This window comes from Myotis myotis, unplaced genomic scaffold (assembly GCF_014108235.1).
Source record: "Myotis myotis isolate mMyoMyo1 unplaced genomic scaffold, mMyoMyo1.p scaffold_m19_p_13, whole genome shotgun sequence".
Taxonomy (NCBI): Eukaryota; Metazoa; Chordata; class Mammalia; order Chiroptera; family Vespertilionidae; genus Myotis; species Myotis myotis.
In genome coordinates this window covers 23,088,233-23,107,703 of record NW_023416317.1, presented here as the reverse complement: position 1 = coordinate 23,107,703, position 19,471 = coordinate 23,088,233, and the positions used below count along the sequence as shown (strand labels likewise).

General features: G+C 50.8%; 1 protein-coding gene across 1 annotated transcript in view; it reads right to left on the bottom strand.

Moving 5' to 3' along the window:
* Positions 1–246: 246 nt before the first annotated feature.
* The window catches only part of SLC6A11 (solute carrier family 6 member 11), a 104,443-nt gene continuing 85,218 nt past the window's right edge, over positions 247–19,471 (bottom strand). The window contains exons 8-14 of the mRNA XM_036332184.1: positions 15,144–15,268; positions 13,009–13,121; positions 10,656–10,793; positions 7,821–7,923; positions 6,948–7,048; positions 6,049–6,219; positions 247–1,933 (exon numbers count right to left, since the gene is read on the bottom strand). Of these exons, the coding sequence (XP_036188077.1) occupies positions 1,781–1,933; positions 6,049–6,219; positions 6,948–7,048; positions 7,821–7,923; positions 10,656–10,793; positions 13,009–13,121; positions 15,144–15,268 (904 nt within the window). The 3' untranslated portion in view covers positions 247–1,780. The remainder of the gene's footprint in view (positions 1,934–6,048; positions 6,220–6,947; positions 7,049–7,820; positions 7,924–10,655; positions 10,794–13,008; positions 13,122–15,143; positions 15,269–19,471) is intronic.

Genomic DNA, 19,471 nt, shown 5'->3' with positions numbered 1-19,471 from the left:
GTTAGAGTGTCTGCCCATGGACTGCAGGGTTGTGGGTTTGATTCCTGGTCAAGGGCACCTACCTTGGTTGCAGGTCAATCCCTGGCCCAGGTTGGGGCACGTGCAGGAGGCAACCAGTCGACATATCTCTCTCACATCTCTCTCTCTCTCTCTCTCTCTCTCTCTCTCTCTCTCTCTCTCTCTCTCTCTCTCTCTCCTTCTCTTTCTCTCCCCCTTCCACTCTCTCTAAAGATCAATGGAAAAAATATCCTTGGGTGAGGATTAAAAAAAAAAGAAAGAAGAATGCACTTTCCCTTTCCCCAAATAACTCAGAATCCAAGGTAGAGGCTTGATGTAAAATCCAATTAAAGAAAAAGGAGAGCAATCATCCAGAGAGCTATGGAAGGAGCCAGCTTCCCCCAGAGCCCGGGCCTGCACAGAGGAGGGGCAGGGAGCCCAGGCTGCCCTTCGTAAGCACTGAGGCTTCTCAGCACCTGGGAGAGAGGCTGCAGGAAGGCTCCCCAGAAAAGGATGGGGAAGAAGCTTCCTCAAGGTTCCAAGGTTCTGCTGGTGACAGGAAGGAGGGGGAGGAACGGAGGTATCAGGATGGCAGAGGAGAGAGGAGGGCCTGCCTGGGACAGCCAGGGGGAGAAGATGTGGCAGGGGCTGGAGGATGAAACCAGGCTCCAGGCCCCCATAGCTCCTTCTCCTGAGTGGCTGGGGGAACATCCTACAGTGCAGGTCCTTCCTGGCTGGGACATCGGCCGGATGTGCAGCTGCAAGAAGAATAGAGGCTGCTTCCTAAGCCTGAGAACCAGCGCCCAGGCAACCCCAGCCAGCGCCACTTCCGGTGGAGAGGCAGAGCTGAGGGTGAGAGAGGCAGAGCTGAGGGTGAGAGAGGCAGAGCAGGAGGAGCCCGACAGGGGTCAGAACATGGCTGGTCTCCAGAGGACAGACCACTCACGGGTGAAATCAAACTAGAGTTTTGGGGAAAACACACATCACCACCACATTGTTTCCATGATAAACTTGATTTAAAACAAGCCGGTTGAGGGTGGGTGCAAGGATGACTACCTGAGAGTCTTCAGAAGCATCCAAGATGAATGGCAGATCTGCAAGCCAGCAAGGCATCAGCAAGAATCCCCCAGAGAGGCTGCCAGGCAGGGAAGGACCTGGGGATCGCCTGGCCCAGCCCTCGCATTTAGGAGACAGGGAAACCGGCCCAGGGAGTGGAAGGGCGTGCCCAAGCCACTCAGTAGGACCAGGGGACTTTTTCTTCTCGGGACACAGCCTTGCTGTCTGCAAACCCACTGCTAAGAGGTTGGGGATGGGTAAGGGAGGGTTTGAAGGAAAAGCCCCCCACTCCTGGAGGTGGTGAGGAGGTGGGCAGCAAAGGGCAGGGACAAACATGGGGCATGGACTGGCTGAATAAAAGGCTGACAGGAGGACAGGCATCGCTCCCACCCCACCCGCCCACAGCCTGAGTATAAAAATTTGATCATATGATACATTTTTTTTTCTTAACCCCTAGAAAACACCGGTTAAAAGTGTCCTAGCACAAGATTCCGCTAGTCCCTGTACAGTATTAACTCTTTGTAATGTTACTTACATGATAATTGGGGGCGAGGAGGGGAATGTGACTTTAAAACAGTGTACACAACCACCTTAAAATTAACTTGTTAATAAGTCCTGTGCAAAACGAGCAAGCCTCTATCATTAGGTGAAGTACGCTTTCAGGTGCTCTCTCATACCCCCGGGGAAGGAGAAGGAAGCAGAGGCATCCGAGGTGGCAGGTGGACACTCAGAAGTGCGTCTCCTTCTCTGTGATGGCGGCAATGGTCCCATCGCCCTTGAGTTTGGCGTCACAGTCATTAACCATCACCGTCCGTGGGCCTGCCCCAAGCTTGCCTCTCATTTTCAGATCAGCACTGGGGATCACCAACTTCCGGAATTTCTAGGTGGTTGGAGTGGAGGGAGAAGAGCTGTGTGAGAGTGGTTGCCAGGGCCCTGGGGCCTGCCTTGGCCTCTCCCAGCCTCACGGTGAACACGGGGGTTGGGCAGTGGGTAGAGGGATAGCTTGGAGTAATCAGATTGAGGTCCAGGCCACAGTTCTGCCACTTAGAGCTTTCCTGGATAGTGAATTGAGCTCCCTGGGACTCAGTTTCCATGTCCAGAAAATGGGGACAATGGAGATACCCACTCCTGGCATTTGGTAAGGAGTAGGGGGTGCTGAAGTGCTTAGCCTGTACCTGGCCCACTGTAGGTGACTAGGATGGGAGAGGTGCAATCAGGGCCGACTGCCCCACCCCTTCCCTCTGAAGAGACAGAGCAGCTGGTCCGAATCGCTGAGCGGCCACTCACTATCTGTTTTGGGCAAGTCATTTAACTTCTGTGAGCTTCCTTTTCCTCATCTGTGGAATGGGGTAATAGTACCTGCTGGCAGAGCTATTGTGAGGGTGAGCGAAGGCATCTCTAGGGCTTTCTATAACGACTGCTGGATAAATGGAAGCATTTCCCACAAAAGGGATGTCCTCATGCTGCCACCACCCAGGAGAGCATGTGTGTGTGCCACTGCTCCCTGGGCCACAACTGGAAGGTGCAGAACTATCACTAGTGCCAACACTCAAAGCCACAGCCTCATCCACCTTGTAGTGTGGCCGGCACCGGGCTGGGCACGAATGGAATGGCTATTGCCCCACTATACTGAGGAGGAAGTGGAGGCCACAGGCAGACTCACTCCTGCCACCACAGCCCTGCCTTGGGGGTCCCATACCTCAGCTTCCTGTGCATCCCCTAGGTCCCTCGAGGGAAGAAACCAGGCCAGGATTAAAGAGATCTTTTCTGGGCATAAACCCTTTCCCCAGAAAGGCTGGGAAGATGTTTGGGTGACTGATTTCTCGTGATCAAGGTTCTGTTTTCTCTTGCAGATCCTGCCAGGCCGAAGAGGCTGAACCTATGTTGCCCAAATGGGGTTAACAGGCACGGCACCAGGCTCCTGACACCGGACAGGAGTTAACAGCATGGACTTGGGAACCAGGCACCTGGTTTGAACCCCAGATCTACCATTTAACCAGGGCACAAAAATAACATCTCTGTGTCTCAGTTTCCTCAGGCGTCAAAGGGGGATAATTCTGGTACATGCCTTCTAGGATTATCCCCAGGCTCAGATTAGTTGATTTAGCCACAAATTAGCACAGGATATCTATATTCACAGCAATTCTCTGAGGTAAGGGCTATTGACCCCAATTTTCCTTCCAGATCCTTCCTGCCAGTTGGCAGAGCCTTCTGGAAATGGAGGGGGGTAGATGAACTGACACAAGTTCTCCCAGTAGGGAAGGGCTGGAAACCTCCGAAGACTTCACTGTCTTTCATAAGCCCCATCTCTGTGCAGCAGATATGAGAGCTTAGCGAGACAGAGGGAGCTCAGCAAAGTGGCCGCTCCCTCCTCTCTCGCTCCCCTCCAAGGCAGGCCTGAGAAAACCTGGAGAACTCTTCAGGGGACACTGGCATTTCTAAATACCGAAAGGCCGCTGGGAGGCTGGGTGGGGCTTGTGGTGGCCGAGGTGTTAGGGCTGCAGGCCCACTCTCCCCTGGATATGTTTGGTTCCAAATCAGAATTGACCAACTGCCCTTGACCCACATTTCCTGCAGGTGCCAAGGAGCCTGACTCACTCTGGGAGCACAAGCAGGCTTGCTCCTTTGGGCTGGATGCATAGCTTTTTCTGGAGCCCAGGCCCCTTGGTGAGCAAGCAGGCTAAGTGAAGCCGATTCTGAATAAGCAATCACATTCGGGTGTCTACACACACCCCCTCAACCCCATCTCCCACTGACCTTGTTCTGGGAGATCAAGGTCAACCCCCGAGATCCCTGGCGTGATAAGGCCCACAAATGAGTGCAGCCAGCTGAGTAGAGAAATGAGCCCATAAAAATCAGGGGATGAGAGCACAGACTTCCCAGCCTCTGCTTCACCACTTAGAGGCTGTGTGCCCTTGGGTAAGTTGCTTCACTTCTCTGTGCTTCAGCTTCCTCATCTGTGAAATGGGGACAATACGAGCTTGCACCTCATAGGATTGCTATGAGGATTAAATGTCTCGGTGCTTGTAAATGGCTTAGAATAGTGTCTGGCACACTGCAGTTTGCTAACTGAGCAAGAAACTAACTCAAACCATCTGATCCGCCAGCAGGTGGGAAATGAGAGTAAACATAGAGCGAGTGTTCTGGAAATAAGATGGCTTGGGTTATAATTCAGTCTGCCACCAAGAGACCACATAATGCACCATTCCACTGAGAGGAAGTGTCCAGAACAGGCAAATCCGTGGAGACATGTAGTTGTCTGGGGGTGGGAACAGGGTTAACTGTGAATGGGCTGGTGGGATCTTATTAGGGTGAAGAAAATATTGTAAAACTGATTCATGGTGATAAATGCACCATGCTGAAAGTCACTAAAAAATCATTGAATTGTACTCCCCAAATGCGTGAATTTTATCATACTTAAACATACTTCAATACCATTATTTGACAATTTTTGGTTTCCACTACAGAAAATAGTATGGAGTGTCCTCAAAAAATTAAAAGTAGAACTACTAGATGATCCAGAAATTCCACTTCTGGGTATTTATCTGAAGAAAAGAAAAGTACTAGCTTGGGAAGACATATGCACCCCATGTTCATCACAGCACTATTTACAAAAGCTAAGATATGAAAGTAACCTAAGTGTACATCAATGAACGAATAAAGAAAATGTCTCACACACACACACGAATATTATTCAGCCATAGAAAAGGGAAATCTTGCTATTTGTGACAACATGGATGGAACTTGAGGACATTATGCTAAGTGGAATAAGTCAGAGAAAGCTAAATACCATATGAGTTCACTTATATGTGGAACCTAAAAAACCAAAACAAACAACCGAGTTCACAAATGCAGAGGACAGATTAGTGGGTGGCAAAATGGGTGAAGGGGGTCAGAGGATACACACTTTCAGCTATAAAATAAGTCTTGGGCATGTAATGTACATGGTGACTTCAGTTAATTAATACTGAGTTTGCATATTTGAAAGCTGATAAGAGAGCATCTCTTAAAAGTTTTCATCACAAGAAGAAAACTGTAACTATGAGCAGCATCGAACAGACTGTCGAACCGCAGCGGGAAGGCTGGGAGGGTGGGGGGCGGGATGGGGGGTAAGAGATCAACCGAAGGACTTGTATGCATGCATATAAGCATAACCAATGGACACAAGACACTGGGGGGTAGGGGAGGCCGGGGGGATGTCAAGGGGGGCGGGAAAGGAGACATATGTAATACTCTTTGTAATACTTTAAGCAATAAAACAAAATTTAAAAAAAAAGAAAACTGTAACTATGTGTAGTGATGGATGTTAACTACACTTAATGGGACCCATTATGTTGTACACCTGAAATGAGTATAATGTATACTAACTACATCTCAATAAAAAATTTTGGTTTGCTAATTTTTGGCTGTGTGACAATTTCTCTGAGCTTCAGTTTCTTTACGTATTAAATGAGAAAATGATGCCAACACTCTGATTTGCTCTGCGGACTAAAGGAGAAAACCTGGCAGGGTGATGACATGGAATAGGTAGCAGTCTCCAAATATTAGGTCCTCTTCCCTTGCCCTGGGAATGGGGTCCTTAATGCATTAACGAAACAGCAAGCGCTAACCTGGTCACTCTCTGTTCCAGATCCTGGTCTAAGTGCTTTCCCTATATGAACTCACTGAGTCCTCACAAAAACCTCTGTAAGTTTGGGACTATCACTGTCCCCATTCTACAGATGAGGAAACTGAGGCTGAGCTCAGAGAAGCAGGCTCAACCCCGCTTCTGCGTAGTGGTCATGATGAACACCTATCAAGGAGGATCTGACTTCGCTGAGAGACATATGGGAGGTTGCTCTCATCCCCCCCATTGCCCAGATGAGGAAACTGAGACCCAGAGAAGTGCCCACGGACTCAACCCTGCTCACCAGCCTGTCCAAGGCAGAGCCAAGCCCCGCCCTACACCTCAGGCCTCTCGGGCCACCCTTGCTGACTTTCTTCCTCCCCTCTCACCTCGAGCAGCGTCCCCTCTGTCTTCCACAGCTTGATGAAGATCCAGAGGGGGATGCAGAGCATGGAGGACAGCGCCATGAGCCAGCCTATGCCGTAGCCCCAGGCGGGGTAGGTGTAGACGTTGTTATACTTGAGGGGCTTGTACTTGACCAGAAAGAAGATGAAGATGCTCTGCGGAGAGATGGGGAGAGGTCCCTGGGGCTAGTGTGCAGGAGGCCAGGAGTGGAGAGGACCCATCCCATGGGACAGCCTTGGAGAGGCAAGGCTCTGCCCTGGTCCACAGGGAATTTGAGGCCCATCCCACCAACATAAGACACACAGGGAAAGGACCCCCCACAGATCCCAGGACCTCACTGGGGCTGTGGGACTCTTCCACCCCCCAGGAGCCTCTGCCCAATCAGGATTTTTATTTTTCCTAGCTCTTTCTTGGGACTGGTTTCAAAGCTGCCTTTCAGAACTACAATGGTCGGTGAAGATGCTTTCAGATACTTCCAGTGCCAAGAACTGGGTGAAGAGCAATGGGTTGTTTCTTATTCAACATCAGGTCATGAAGGCCTCTGATTCCACGGTCCGGTCAGAGGGCAGAGGGGGAGCCCCAACGCTACCCTCAGTTGTGCTGCTTTCGGAGTTAACAACAAAGCCAAATGCCTCTCATAGAGGCAGGTCACAGCCACCCAGTTGCAAGTATAGAGCCTGAGGCTCTGAGAAGGGGGGTGACTTGCTTAGAGTTGAGCAAGCTGGTGGCAGAGCACGGACCTCAGGGAGAGGCCCCTCCCTCGCCAAGCCCAGGTGCTTCAGACTTTCTGAGCGCACAGAGGGTCACCCAGGTGATGTCACCTCCTCAGTTTTAGCTCAGCCAGGTCTGGAGTGGAAAAGAGATTGGGTGTGTGGTCGCTTACCGCACAGATCCCGGGGGTCACGACCTTCCAGCACCATTTAATGAGCGACAATGGCCGGTAGCCAATCATGTCTTCGATGTTGTCATAGAAGCGGTTGCTTCCTGTTCAGAATAAAACAGGCACACACCCGAGAATTTGTACAAGACTCAGAGGGAAGGCTAGAAGGGTTTGCTTTCCCCAGCTGGACACAGACAAATCATGGCAGGGACCTGGTTCATTACTGCTTAAAACTCCCAAGACGTTATACCTATGTGAGGTTTCGGGATGAACTATAGAAGGAGGGATTCTGATCTGCTATTGGAAGGATCCCTCCTGACCTTGGACAGTGAAGCCCAGGAAACGGTGAGGAGTCTGTGGGAGAGAGGTGGAAAGTGGTCTCTGGAGAAGCAGGGTGAGGTGCTGGCTGACTTGCATGGAGGCCAGGGCCTGGCTGGGCTGCTAATGAGCAGAGTAGCTGCAAGGGCCAAGTTCACAGAAGGAATATCCATCATCATCAAATGTCCAACTCGTTCCAGGAACAGGAGGACCAGAAGGCAGGTATTTACTGAGGCCAGGCAATGTGCTGCCTGCTTTGCCTACATTATCTCCTACTTGGAGACATAATGATGACCCCATTCTGCAGATGGGAAAACCGAGTCTCAGGGTAAAAGAATTGGCCCAAGGTCATAGTCCCTAAACCTGAAACCCCTCTCTGTGTTGTGGGGATATAGAAGCAGGAATGTAGGAAGGGCCAAGGAGTCTCTGAAGGGAAGGAGGATGAGGCTGACATTGATGGAGACGGGCCACAGAGAACCTGAGCCCACTCCTGCTGTGGGCGCCTGTGTCCTGGGCACTGATGCCACAGAAGTGTGGGCGGGCTTGGCTGTGACTCACCGTACACCCAGCCGATGCAGACACACTCAAAGATGGCCACAAAGAGAAGGCACATCCCACTGGCGGCATAGGAGTCAAAGAGCTGGAAGATGTACATGCCACCCTATGGGGTGAGAGGACAGACACATGGACAGAGAAATGGACAGACACATGAGGGAGCAGGATCAGCCAGCTGGCCTTGGGAAGGGCCCTCTGCTCTGCCTTGTGCCTACCATCAGCCAGGAGTCACATCCACCAGGGCAGACTGCTTCCCCCTAATCCCTAGAACATTGCACCCTCTCCCCCTGGGCACCCCTAAGACACCATCCTCTGGGAATTGTTGGGGTCATAATGATTTTTCTTGTCTTTGCTCCCCAATGCTAGAAACAACACAGGAAATCAGAGACTGGAGGTTGGGCAGCCTTAGCACCTCTCCCTAATGGCGCTAACAACCTCCCTGCCTCCTCCCTAGCCTCAACCTTGCCAATCCTTCTGTGCACCAGCTTTCACAGGGACCTTGCTAATATGCAAATGCAGCCATGCCACTCCACAGTTTGATATTGCCCGTTGGCTTCCTTAAGCCTGCCAATCAGGACCGCCCTCCTCACTTGGCCTCACCACCCCTTACCACCAGCCACCCTCAACATGCTCCCTCCTGGACAGACTGAGGCACAGTCTCACCGCTCTGCCTTTGAACATGCTGCTCCCTTTCACTTGTAAGTTCCTTCAAAACTCAGCTCAAATGCTACCTCCTCCAAGAAGCCCTCCCTGACAGCCTCATTATTTCTTTGGGCTTCCACAGCATGCTTTTATGAACTTAGAATTTAAAAAAGTATTCCCCTTTCAGTTGGTGCTGAGCTCCGGCTGGGAAGGCACACCAGTCCTCTTTATGGCCCTCATTACAGAGCCTGGCTCACAGCAGGTCCCCTGTAAGTGCAAACTGAATTGTATAGAGTGAGAGACCACGGAGGAGGGACTCTGACTGGCTTGTCTACACTGTGTCCCCGTTTTGGCCCAGGCGTGGCACATCGAGGTGTGCAGGCAATTTTTATAGGAATGACCTGGGCCAGATCTGTAATATACAAATCTGTGATGATTAAGTTCAGTGGGAGGCCCAGGAGGTGCACACTCAGCTGACCTATTACAGGGCAGGCACTATTGTCATCCCCAATGTGCACATGGAAAAACGGAGCCACAGAGCAGTGAGAACACTTGCTGAACATCGCCCAGCTAGCCAGTCATAGAGCCGAGGAGTGAACCCAGGTGGCCATGCCCTTAACCACCCACTATACTGCCTCGGTGGAACATAAGCTGAGCTTTAAATGTCTATAAATGAGGGAGAAGCTCTTGCCAGCAATTACTGTGAAGGCCGAGGCCGACACGGCCCATTTGGCAATTTGAACTTCCCCTGTGTGATTGCACCGATATTCCTCTGTGGAGGCAGAAGGGCGACATGTGAAGTCATGGTCTCAGGCAGCCAAGTGTTGGCTTCCTGCAGGGCCCTGGGGGCTGCCAGGCACCCTTGGGCAGCCCGAGGCTTCAGGTGGAGGGCAGACATGAAGGCTCCGAGAGCTGGTGGTGCCCAGGGCCAGAGGCCACAAGGACCTTGCACTGCCTGCGCCAAGCCAGTGCTGCCCATGCCAATGCTTGCTCTTGCAGTCTTGTCCTCATCAGCCTCTTTAACTCGTCAGGTTAACCCCTAATTTGTGTGTGACAAAAGACTCTGCATAATTAATCAGCACTTAATGAGGCCCTGCTCACAGCAGCCCCGGTTCCTCTGCCTGGGGAGAAGCGAGACGGCAAGAAAAAGTGCCACACCATTCATTTGCTCAAACACTGATGATCACTCCCGTTAATGTGACAATGACTAGGAGCAGTAATCACACCAGCCACCTCGCAGCAAGTGCCCACTCCAGCAGGCCCTGGGGGGCTAGAGCCAAGCAAGGTCTCTCTGTGGACCTCAGGGTCTGCTGGGGGCAACGGTGGGAGGGAGGCTGGGCTGAGCTGGGAAAGAGTGCTGTGGGGAAGGAAAGCAGAGGTGGCTTCCAGGAGGCAGCAGCATTTGGCTGAGAAGTAGAAGACGAGGAGGTTCAATGGGCGGATCTCGGTATTACAGCAGCTACTTTGACTGATTCTGCGTTTCCTCATTTCTTCCCATGTTTCTTATAAACCTCTTCTTGTCGCTAAGCAACAGGCTCTCTCTCTCTCTTTTTTTTTTTTGCTTTTTAAATTAATTTTTTTTAGTGAGGGAGAAAGATACCTAATGTCACCTTCCCAAGGTACTTGAAAAGTATTTATGAGCAGGATGGCTGCAGGAGGGGGAGAGAAACATGACTTTATGGTGCAGTCTTAATTTGAGGGTCATGATGAACTCCTCCTCACCCACAGGCCCACTGGAGACAAGAAGATGGGCGCACAGGAGGGCTGGAGCTAGAACACCGCGCCTGAACGTGCCAAACATCATCGTGTGTGTCTGTTCTCAGAGATGCTCCAGAAAATTCTGCTTTGAACTTTAGCCCAATAACAGTAACTATTTGAAGTTACAAGTGACTATTGGGGTGGCCCATGCATCAATCCCAGCATTCTCCTCTGTGAGCTTTATTCCTCCTGGTCATGACAGCAGTGACCTTTAGCTGAGCATTTACACAGCAAGGCACTGTGCTGAGACTCACTGAGAACTTCCGTGAGATTCCCACAACACCCCATTGGGAAGATGAAAGACCCGAGTCACAGAGAAGGCACTAGACCTGGCTGGGACACACAGCTACTCCACTCCAGACTAGGATATGACATCAGACCTGCCCAACCCCAAACCCAGGCACTTCACCCCGGTGCCTGTCCTCCGTTAACACTCACCTCCGTTAACATCACGAGGCCCAGAAAATAGGAGACGACCGACAGGGCCAGGATCAGCAGCTCCCGCCGATAGCCCCTCCGGAAGACCTTCGGGTACATGTCCACCACGGCAGTCACAAGGCTTTCCACACACACAAACTGCATGGGGTAGACACGATGGTGTGAAGCCCAAGGAAAGGGGGATTTCAGTGGCCCTGGCCGTGGCGACCACAGCAAGCCTAACCCTGGCCTTCCTCCCCACGGGGCTTACCTTCATTCCCACACTCACTCACAGGGACGGAGGGCCCGGGAGTAACAGCACCAATCCCAGCACTTACAGGCCTCCAGGACCCTGAGGCTCAGAGAGGGGAAGTAACCTACCCAAGGTCACTCAGCAAGGAAGTGGCAGCGTCAGGACCTGAACTGGGGTCTCTTGACTCTAGTACTCCTTCTCCCCCATGCTGCCTGCCAAAGAAAGGCCTATGTGCTGGGCCCTGTCCTGGGGTCAGTGACGTAAATGAGATCCAGCCTCTGCTTGTGAGGAAGACAGGAGTCCCGAGAGCTGAGTGCTCTGTGGGCAGCAGGCTCTGGTCAGTCTCTGCGGGCAGGCAGCACTTGACTTGTGACAGTCCCCCATCCTTTGCTTCTGGGTGGAGGCAATTAGAGCTAAAGCAGCCCCCAGTCCCTGTGTTGCCATGGCGTGAGTCTGGGGTGGGGAGGGGAGGGGGAGTGAGCAGAACCATTTCTTGGTCCCAAATCCTTTATGATTCATTTTACCTCCTCAGGAAAGGCACCTGCATCCTCATTGTGCAAAGGGACTATAGCACAGAGAGGGGAAGTGATTAGCCTAGCGTTACACAGTGGGCAAGAGGTGTGGGGCAGGGACTCAAAACCAGCCCAGACCCCAAAGCCGAGGCTCTACAGCAAGGTTCATCCAGGACTGAACCCAGAGAGACATCAGAGCAGGTTCACTAACAGGCACACAGACCTGGGTGCATGTCCCTGTAAGCTACTTGGCATCTCTGAACCTCAGTTTCTTCATCTGCAAATGAGAATAACAAAAGGAGCCCCCAGCCTGTGTGGTTATTGTGACAAAGAGCTGAGGACAGAGCCCAGGCACAAAGCAAGTACAGCATGTGGGGGTGAGCAGAGCGGCCATCTGCCCTCCATGCCAAACCCCCTCACCCCCTGGCAAACACAGCATCTCAGCCCAGTTGCTGGCCCAGCTCAGCCCAGGGACTCACAGAGCCAAGGCCCCACCCCACCTCCCTGCGCCCAGGCGAGCCTGTCCCTGACTCACACAAGCCGAGACCCCTTCTGAGGCCTCTACCACAACAATGAGGGGAAGATTAGGAACGACAATGGAGGGAAGATTATCAGCAGAAACACCCGGTACTTCAGCAGCTTGGCCTGGCTTAGCAGTTTCTGAGAAACCATTCAGGGGAAGAAACTGGACTTGGATGGGTTGACAGACACACCAGCCATGGGGCTTGGTGCAAAGTGACTCGCACAAGGTCATGGTGATGAGCAGCACCTTGCAATAGACCCCAGTCTGATAGAAGAGCCAGGCGTTGCCTGGAGGACATTCTCTGGGGCTCTTAGGGGAACCAGCTGCGATGGAGCAGTGGGGCAAAGGTCGATTTCTGGGACTGAAGAGCCACTGAAGGCTATAGGATTCTGGCTGAAAAACCAGGAGAGGATTGGGAGGACAGGCTGGGGGAGTGTTACAGTGTGAGAGGATGTAAGTGCATGCATCTGTGTGAGATACATGACAAACCGCTAGTCCTAACTATACACCCTTCACTGAGGAAGGAAGACTGCCAAGTGTAGGGCGGGTTGAGACAGCCCTATAGGAACTGACAACAGAAGCAGGCAGGTGAGATGTGGGGAATGGGGAGCTGGTGGTGGCACTGAGGACCAGGGGGCTGCCTGGGGGATGTCATGGTGGCCTCAATACAGAGATGCAGGAGGAGAGGAGATGCTTTCCTATGTCCCTGGTTGAGACAGGGACACATGCTAGTCGGGCTAAGATATCTCTAATCACTGCCCACCTCCTGAGCATTTCTTCTGCTTTGCCAGGTGGTACCATTGGTATTTGCCAGAATGGAAGTATTTAAGAGTGTTTAAAAAACTTGAACTGGGAGTTGGGAATTCCAGGTAAGGAAAAGACTGTTTGGGAAGACTTGGAGGGACCCAAGTAGCTATGTTTGCGGGTGATTGTGGAGGCCACCTAGGGGATAGAGGGTGTGCTGGCAGGAAAGCAGGGTGGGGACAAAAGGCAGGGCCCTGATGACCAGGACCAGGAGGTGGTGACTAGGCCCAAGAGCCTCCCTGCCCTCCCGGCCTGGGCTGCCCCCTTCCTCCAGCACCTTACCTGGCTGTCCAGGCCCAGGAAGATGAGCATCATGAAGAACAAGGTGGCCCACAGTGGGGACAGAGGCATCATGGTGACAGCCTTGGGGTAAGCAATAAAGGCCAGGCCAGGGCCTGGAGAGGAAGCAGAGAGAGAAGGTGCTGGGTGGAGTTCAGTCCCTCATTCACTGTGATTCTAATCCATCGTGTACTGATGCTTCCTTTGTGCCAGGTGTTGCGTCTAACTCTCACTCAACTCACTTAAATCTCCCAACCACCCCAAGTGGTTGGTACTATTATGATGCCCATTTTGCAGATGAGCTAGCAGAGGCATAGAGAGGAAAGCCAGGGTCTGCAAGGGTCAGGATTCAAACCCAGGTTGGTCTAACACAGCCGTGGGCAAACTACGGCCCGCGGGCTGGATCCGGCCCGTTTGAAATGAATAAAACTATTGAAAAAAAAGACCGTACCCTTTTATGAATGATGTTTACTTTGAATTTATATTAGTTCACACAAACACTCCATCCATGCTTTTGTTCCGGCCCTCCGGTCCAGTTTAAGAACCCATTGTGGCCCTTGAGTCAAAAAGTTTGCCCACCCCTGGTCTAACACATAGACCTTTCTCTGAACAGACCTGTCTCTACTATTATCATCAGGGCGAGAAGCATTCTTATGAAAATGCAGGTTCTCAGGCCCAACCTAGATATTCTGACGTGGTCAGTCTGTGGTGAGGCACATTCTGCCTGGCCACCAGTGGAGGACCCGAGAGAGCACCTCACAGAGGTGCTGTAAGGACTTGGTGAGGTGGCGTATGAGAGACAACCGCCCCAGGACGACGCCCAACCAACTGAGCCGCACCCGTCAGGGCCCACTGGACATTCTTGTCGGAGAAAAACCATTTTAGACTTATCTCAGATGAGAATCTAACTCTGTCATGTAAACACAAACGATTTTTGTACTTTTTAATAAATACTGAATTTTTCCATAATTCAAACATCATGCAAATCAAGGAAAGAATTATTCACCATTTTGCACACCTCAGTAGCAATAACCCTGCCTATAGTGTGATACAAACACACAGCAATCTATACTTAAGAATGTCACACTTGCCGAAACCGGTTTGGCTCAGTGGATAGAGCGTCGGCCTGTGGACTGAAGGGTCCCAGGTTCGATTCCGGTCAAGGGCATGTACCAGGGTTGCGGGCACATCCCCAGTAGGAGATGTGCAGGAGGCAGATGATCGATGTTTCTCTCTCATCGATGTTTCTAACTCTCTATCTCTCTCCCTTCCTCTCTGTAAAAAATCAATAAAATATATTAAAAAAAAAAAAAAAAGAATGTCACACTCATGAATCTGCATCTAGAAAAGGAAAGGGAGAGAGAGGCTCTTTGAGCAGTAGGAACAGCATGTGCAAAGGCTCTGGGGTAGGAGGAAGTGAGCTATGTCACAGAAGTGAAAGCTGGCTACTGAGGTGGGGCACAGAGAGCATGGGGGGAATGCAGCAGGTGAGGAGGGTGGGGAGGCCAAAGGAGCTGGGCAATGCAGGAGCATGGGGCCATGCTAAGAGGTTAGCTCTTTGAGGAGCCAACAAAGGCTTTATATTAGAGAAGGACAGGATCAGACTGACACGGTGGAAAAAATTACTCTGCAGGGTAGCATGTGGAATAGAGGGGTCACAGTGGAGGCAAGAAGGCCAGTGAAAGGTGCCTGCAGTCATCCAGGTGAGTGGTGATGGTGGTCTGGGCTGGTGGGGACAGTGGAGTTGGGGAAGAGTGGATGAGGAGGAGCAGCGTTGAGGAGGCAGAATCTACACAATGAATGAGGCTGTCACAATGAATGCGGGCATGACTGGCATTAAGTAGATGAAGGCCAGAGAGGGCAGGCGCCCTCTGCTACTCCCGAAAAATGTCCCACCAGAGATTATTATTTTTTAATGTTTTTATTAATTTTAGAGAGAGAGGAAGAAAGAGGGAGAGATGCTTAGATTCTGGAGTGAGGAGGTGTCAATGTTTCTCTCTCAGGTAATTCCCAGGATCCTATTAGAGGACAGATGGTGGATCACCTCCTAAGACCTGACCCAGGAGAATGTGCTGAGGAGAAAGAGAGTATTTTCAGTGTAACCACCACCCAACACCTCACCAACCTTTGGCACTTACCTGACTCTGCCACCTCGGCAATAGGTACCCCCTGCTCATATGCCATGAAGCCCAGGACCGAGAAGATGGCAAAGCCGGCCACGAAGCTGGTTCCGCTGTTCAGACAACAGAGCATGATGCAGTCCCTGTGGGGAAGCAGTGAGAGGGGCTCAGGTCAGAGGGGGTGGCACAGGCTGGAACATTCTGTCTGAGCACCATGCTGTCTTGTGTGTGGGCAGGGCAGTGAGGGCACAGATAGAACCATTTGCTGATGAAGCCCTTGTGGTTCAGAGGGGTTAGGTGGCTGGCCCATGGTCACACAGCTTCTGCTGCGCTTCTAGATGATAAGTAGGTCACAGACCAGAACATGGAGAGGGAGTGGGAAGGGAGGCAGCAGAGAAATGGCAAATGGGAAAACGCACAACTAGCAAGAAAACACTTGGAAACAAACCACTGTCTCCCCTCCAAGTCCCTGGCGGGAGAGAAAACCATGGAAAGCAGGAGAGGACTGATTTTCTGAGAAATGGCTGCTTCTCAGCCAGGGAGCACCCACGGGCTACATACTGCAAGCTCCCCACAGCCTCAGGAGAAGACATCCCTCCTGGCCAAGCTTTCTACCAGAGCAGCAGCCACAGACCTCACTGCTCAGTCCCTGCTCTGCTGCTGCTAGAAAGCAGCCCTTCCAGGTAAGCCCTCATAGATTTATCGGATCAGTGACCGTCCCCTCTTCTAATGTCACAATGAGCACTAGATTAAGAACAGATTCAAACTCTCACCTCCTCTTTTCCTGACACTATACTTTTTGTAATACAACCAAAGGGTACATAAATGTCGGTGACTGTTACACCCTGTTGTCTTGTAATGGCTCTGAGAATCAAGGGCATAGTGGAGAGAGCACTAGATGGGCTCAGGGTTCCAATTCTCTCTGCAATATATTTTCTCTGGTCCTGATCTCACCAGCTATAAGACAAGGTGCTTGGGTAGATTCAATCTATTGAGTCTTGGGTCTTGTGACAGATTAAATCATTTTCCAGCAAGGAGCTGACCCCTACCTTCTTCCTTGAGCTGGAGAATATCTGACATGTAACTTGCTTTGACTAATGGATATTAGCAAATATAATACAAATAGGGGCCACAGATATACTAGTACTTGTGTGATTTGATTTGTCCTTTATCCCTTCTGTGATTTGCCATGGGAAGAACTTCCACAGGAGAACTGCTGTCCCTGCAGCCTGAACCCAGAATGTACCCATGTAAACCAGACTTGAGCCTGGCCTGGACCCTGGAGCCAAACCGGTTCAACCCACAGCCCTAAGGAGAGCTTCCCCCGCTGACCAGCAAACTTACGTGCAATAATAACAAATGCTTGCTGTGGTAAGCCACTGAGTTTTGGGGCTGTTTATTACACAGCATTATTGTGGCAGCGAGTGACTGCTACAGGTTCCTTTAAAGAACTCTCCTGGCAGTGTGGACGTAGGATGGACTGGTAGACATGGGGACTTTATCTGCAAGCCTGATGTACCACCTCTCAAAAGGAAATTCAGCTCACCCCAGGGTCAGGCAGAGTTACTCCTAGGATTGGAATAAATCTGCTCCTCATGCCTGTTTCTTGACCCTGACTTATCCAACAGTGGGAAACAAGGTGGTATTGGCGAGGAAAACGTTTTCTCCATATCCTCTGGAATTCTGTATCATTTGGATTTGCACTGTGTCCAGTCCTGTGCTAGGGTTTTTTGAATATCGTATCACAGAATCCAGAGGCTCAGGGAGGAGGTTTCATAGTCATCAGGTGGTAAAGTTGAGATGTGCAGCCATTTATCTCAGATACCAAAGCCCAGGCTTTTTCTACCAGTTACACAAAAAAGATTCTCCCTAAGAATTTAGACTTCCAAACCCTAACTTGTGGATAACTGTCTCTGGGCATCATATGGTTGCTGAGAAACAACTGTTCCTTATCACAAAGTCCCCATCTTGCCCCAGAGGCCTCATGAGCGTTTTCCTTACACCACAGGGAGGCTCTGAGATGACCTGAGGTCCCTTCCAGTCCTGTGCCCTGCAGCCCCCACCCTCAGAAGCTTAGCTGCGTGAAGGGAGAACTTTCCCCACCTGGTTTGCTCTGTCTCCATCCCTCTAATTCCTCCCCCACAGGGAACCTTTTAGGTGAAAAGCTTATGTAACAAGTGCTGTGAAATTGGCAGCAGCTGAGCCAGCTTTGAAGACCTCCAGAAGCTATTATGCTGTCAGAAGAGAGGGTACTAATTTACTCCCTCTGAGTTGGGAAGACCTGCTAGCAAACAATTTGGAAAAGGAAATAAAACAAGCCTTCCTATTTGGCAATGTCACTTAGGGGACTGAGTTTCCTCGGCTGATGGGAGGAAGAGAACCCTGCCTGTTGGATGGGGAAGCAAAAGGGACGATGAGGGACCAGCATATTCACCCATGTGCTCAGTGGGGAAGAAAGTTGCCCCTGCCTCTAGACCAGGGGTGGGCAAACTTTTTGACTCAAGGGCCACAATGGGTTCTTAAACTGGACCGGAGGGCCGGAACAAAAGCATGGATGGAGTGTTTGTGTGAACTAATATAAATTCAAAGTAAACATCATTACATAAAAGGGTACGGTCTTTTTTTTTTTTTTTTTAGTTTTATTCATTTCAAACAGGCCGGATCCGGCCCGCGGGCCGTAGTTTGCCCACGGCTGCTCTAGACACAGCCTGACAACCAGGCAGCCTTGGCCGAATCTGCACCAACTGCTGTAGCTGAGAAAGAACTGGTCATGTCTGGTAATGAGGAATAGAAAGACCAGGTTCAAAGCCATATTCCATCACTGGCAATGGGAACACAAGTGACGTACCCTCGGGCCTCAGTTTCCTCATCTGCATAATGCTGTGGCCCTTCCATGCTTCCTTACATGCCAGCCGGCACGATGCTTGAGGGATGATGGCACAAGAGAAGAGCCAGTCCACATGAGCTGACAGCCTAGCTGGAAGTGACTGACAGTGACCAAGTGATTTCCTTAGTGCCCCGCACAGAGGGCCAGGGCTGAACACTGGCTGCTGAAGTGCTGACAAGTGTATGCAGACAGCATCCCTCTCCAGTATCCCAAGGGGGTCACACTCAACCTGGACTTGAGGTTGCTGTGCTGCTCTCCCTGTCCCAAGGCCTTTCCCTTCCTATCCATGGTTACCACTTTGTGTTGTGGCTCACTGAGGGCTTTACCTCTCACCATCCCTCAGACCCCGCTCCCCGAGAACACCATGGAGGTAGAAAGGCTCTTATGGACAACCTGGCTTGGCCTCTGTCCAGCCATACCCAATTACCTGTCTACCCAAAGGCCCACAGGGACAACACAACTTGCTGCCTAATTGTGTACTGGATTCCACAACAGCTTTTCTTTTCTGCATGTTGAGCCTTTCATTCCCCAAGTTACAAACTATAGACTTGGGCTATGCCACTGCTGCCTGTATCTCCCAAGGTACCAATTCTGGTGTCTCACACTTGATAGACATGTAATGCACACAGCCGACTGAACAAACAGGTTAATAAAGTATCACGAAGCTAGCTTTCCGAGAGGATGACACCCCCTGACCACCAGGGAGGGAAGAGAGGCTAGACATTCAGTTCTATCACCAATGGCCAATGGTTTAATCAATCATCCCTATGTAATAAAGCCTCACACACATGCACACAACGCCAAAAGGGTGGTATTTAAAGAGCTTCCAGATTGGTGAACAGGTGGAGATTTGGGGGGAGTGGCACTCAGAGAGGGCATGGCAGCTCTATCCCCTTCCCCACCTCCCCTGCCCTATGCATCTCTTCCATCTGGCTGTTCCTGAGTTACATCCTTTTATAAGAAACCAGTAATCTAGTGAGTACAATGTTTCCCTGAATTCTGTGAGCCATTCTAGCAAATTAATTGAACCCAAATAGGGGGTGTCATTGGAACCTCCAATCTATAGCCAGTCAGTCAGAAGCACAGATGACAACCTGGACTTGCAAGTGTGGTCTACAGGGGGGAGGGGCAGTCTTGTAGGACTCAGTCCTTAACTTGTGGAACTTGATGTTATCTCTGGTGCTATCTCTGATACTGTCTACAGTGTCAGAATAGAGTTGAGCTGAAGGACACCCAGCTGGTGTCTGAGAATTGCTTGGTATGTGTGGGGGAAAATCATACACCGGAATTTTATTCCTAGTTTTAGAATTGTTTCCTCTTAAAAAATATTTAACTCTTTAATCAATCTGAAACTTATTATGATGCATATACAAGACAAAGTATGAGTATCTATCTTGATTATCCCCTCCAATACTTCCGCTGTCTCAGAATCATTTGCTGAAAAATCCTTCCTTTCTCA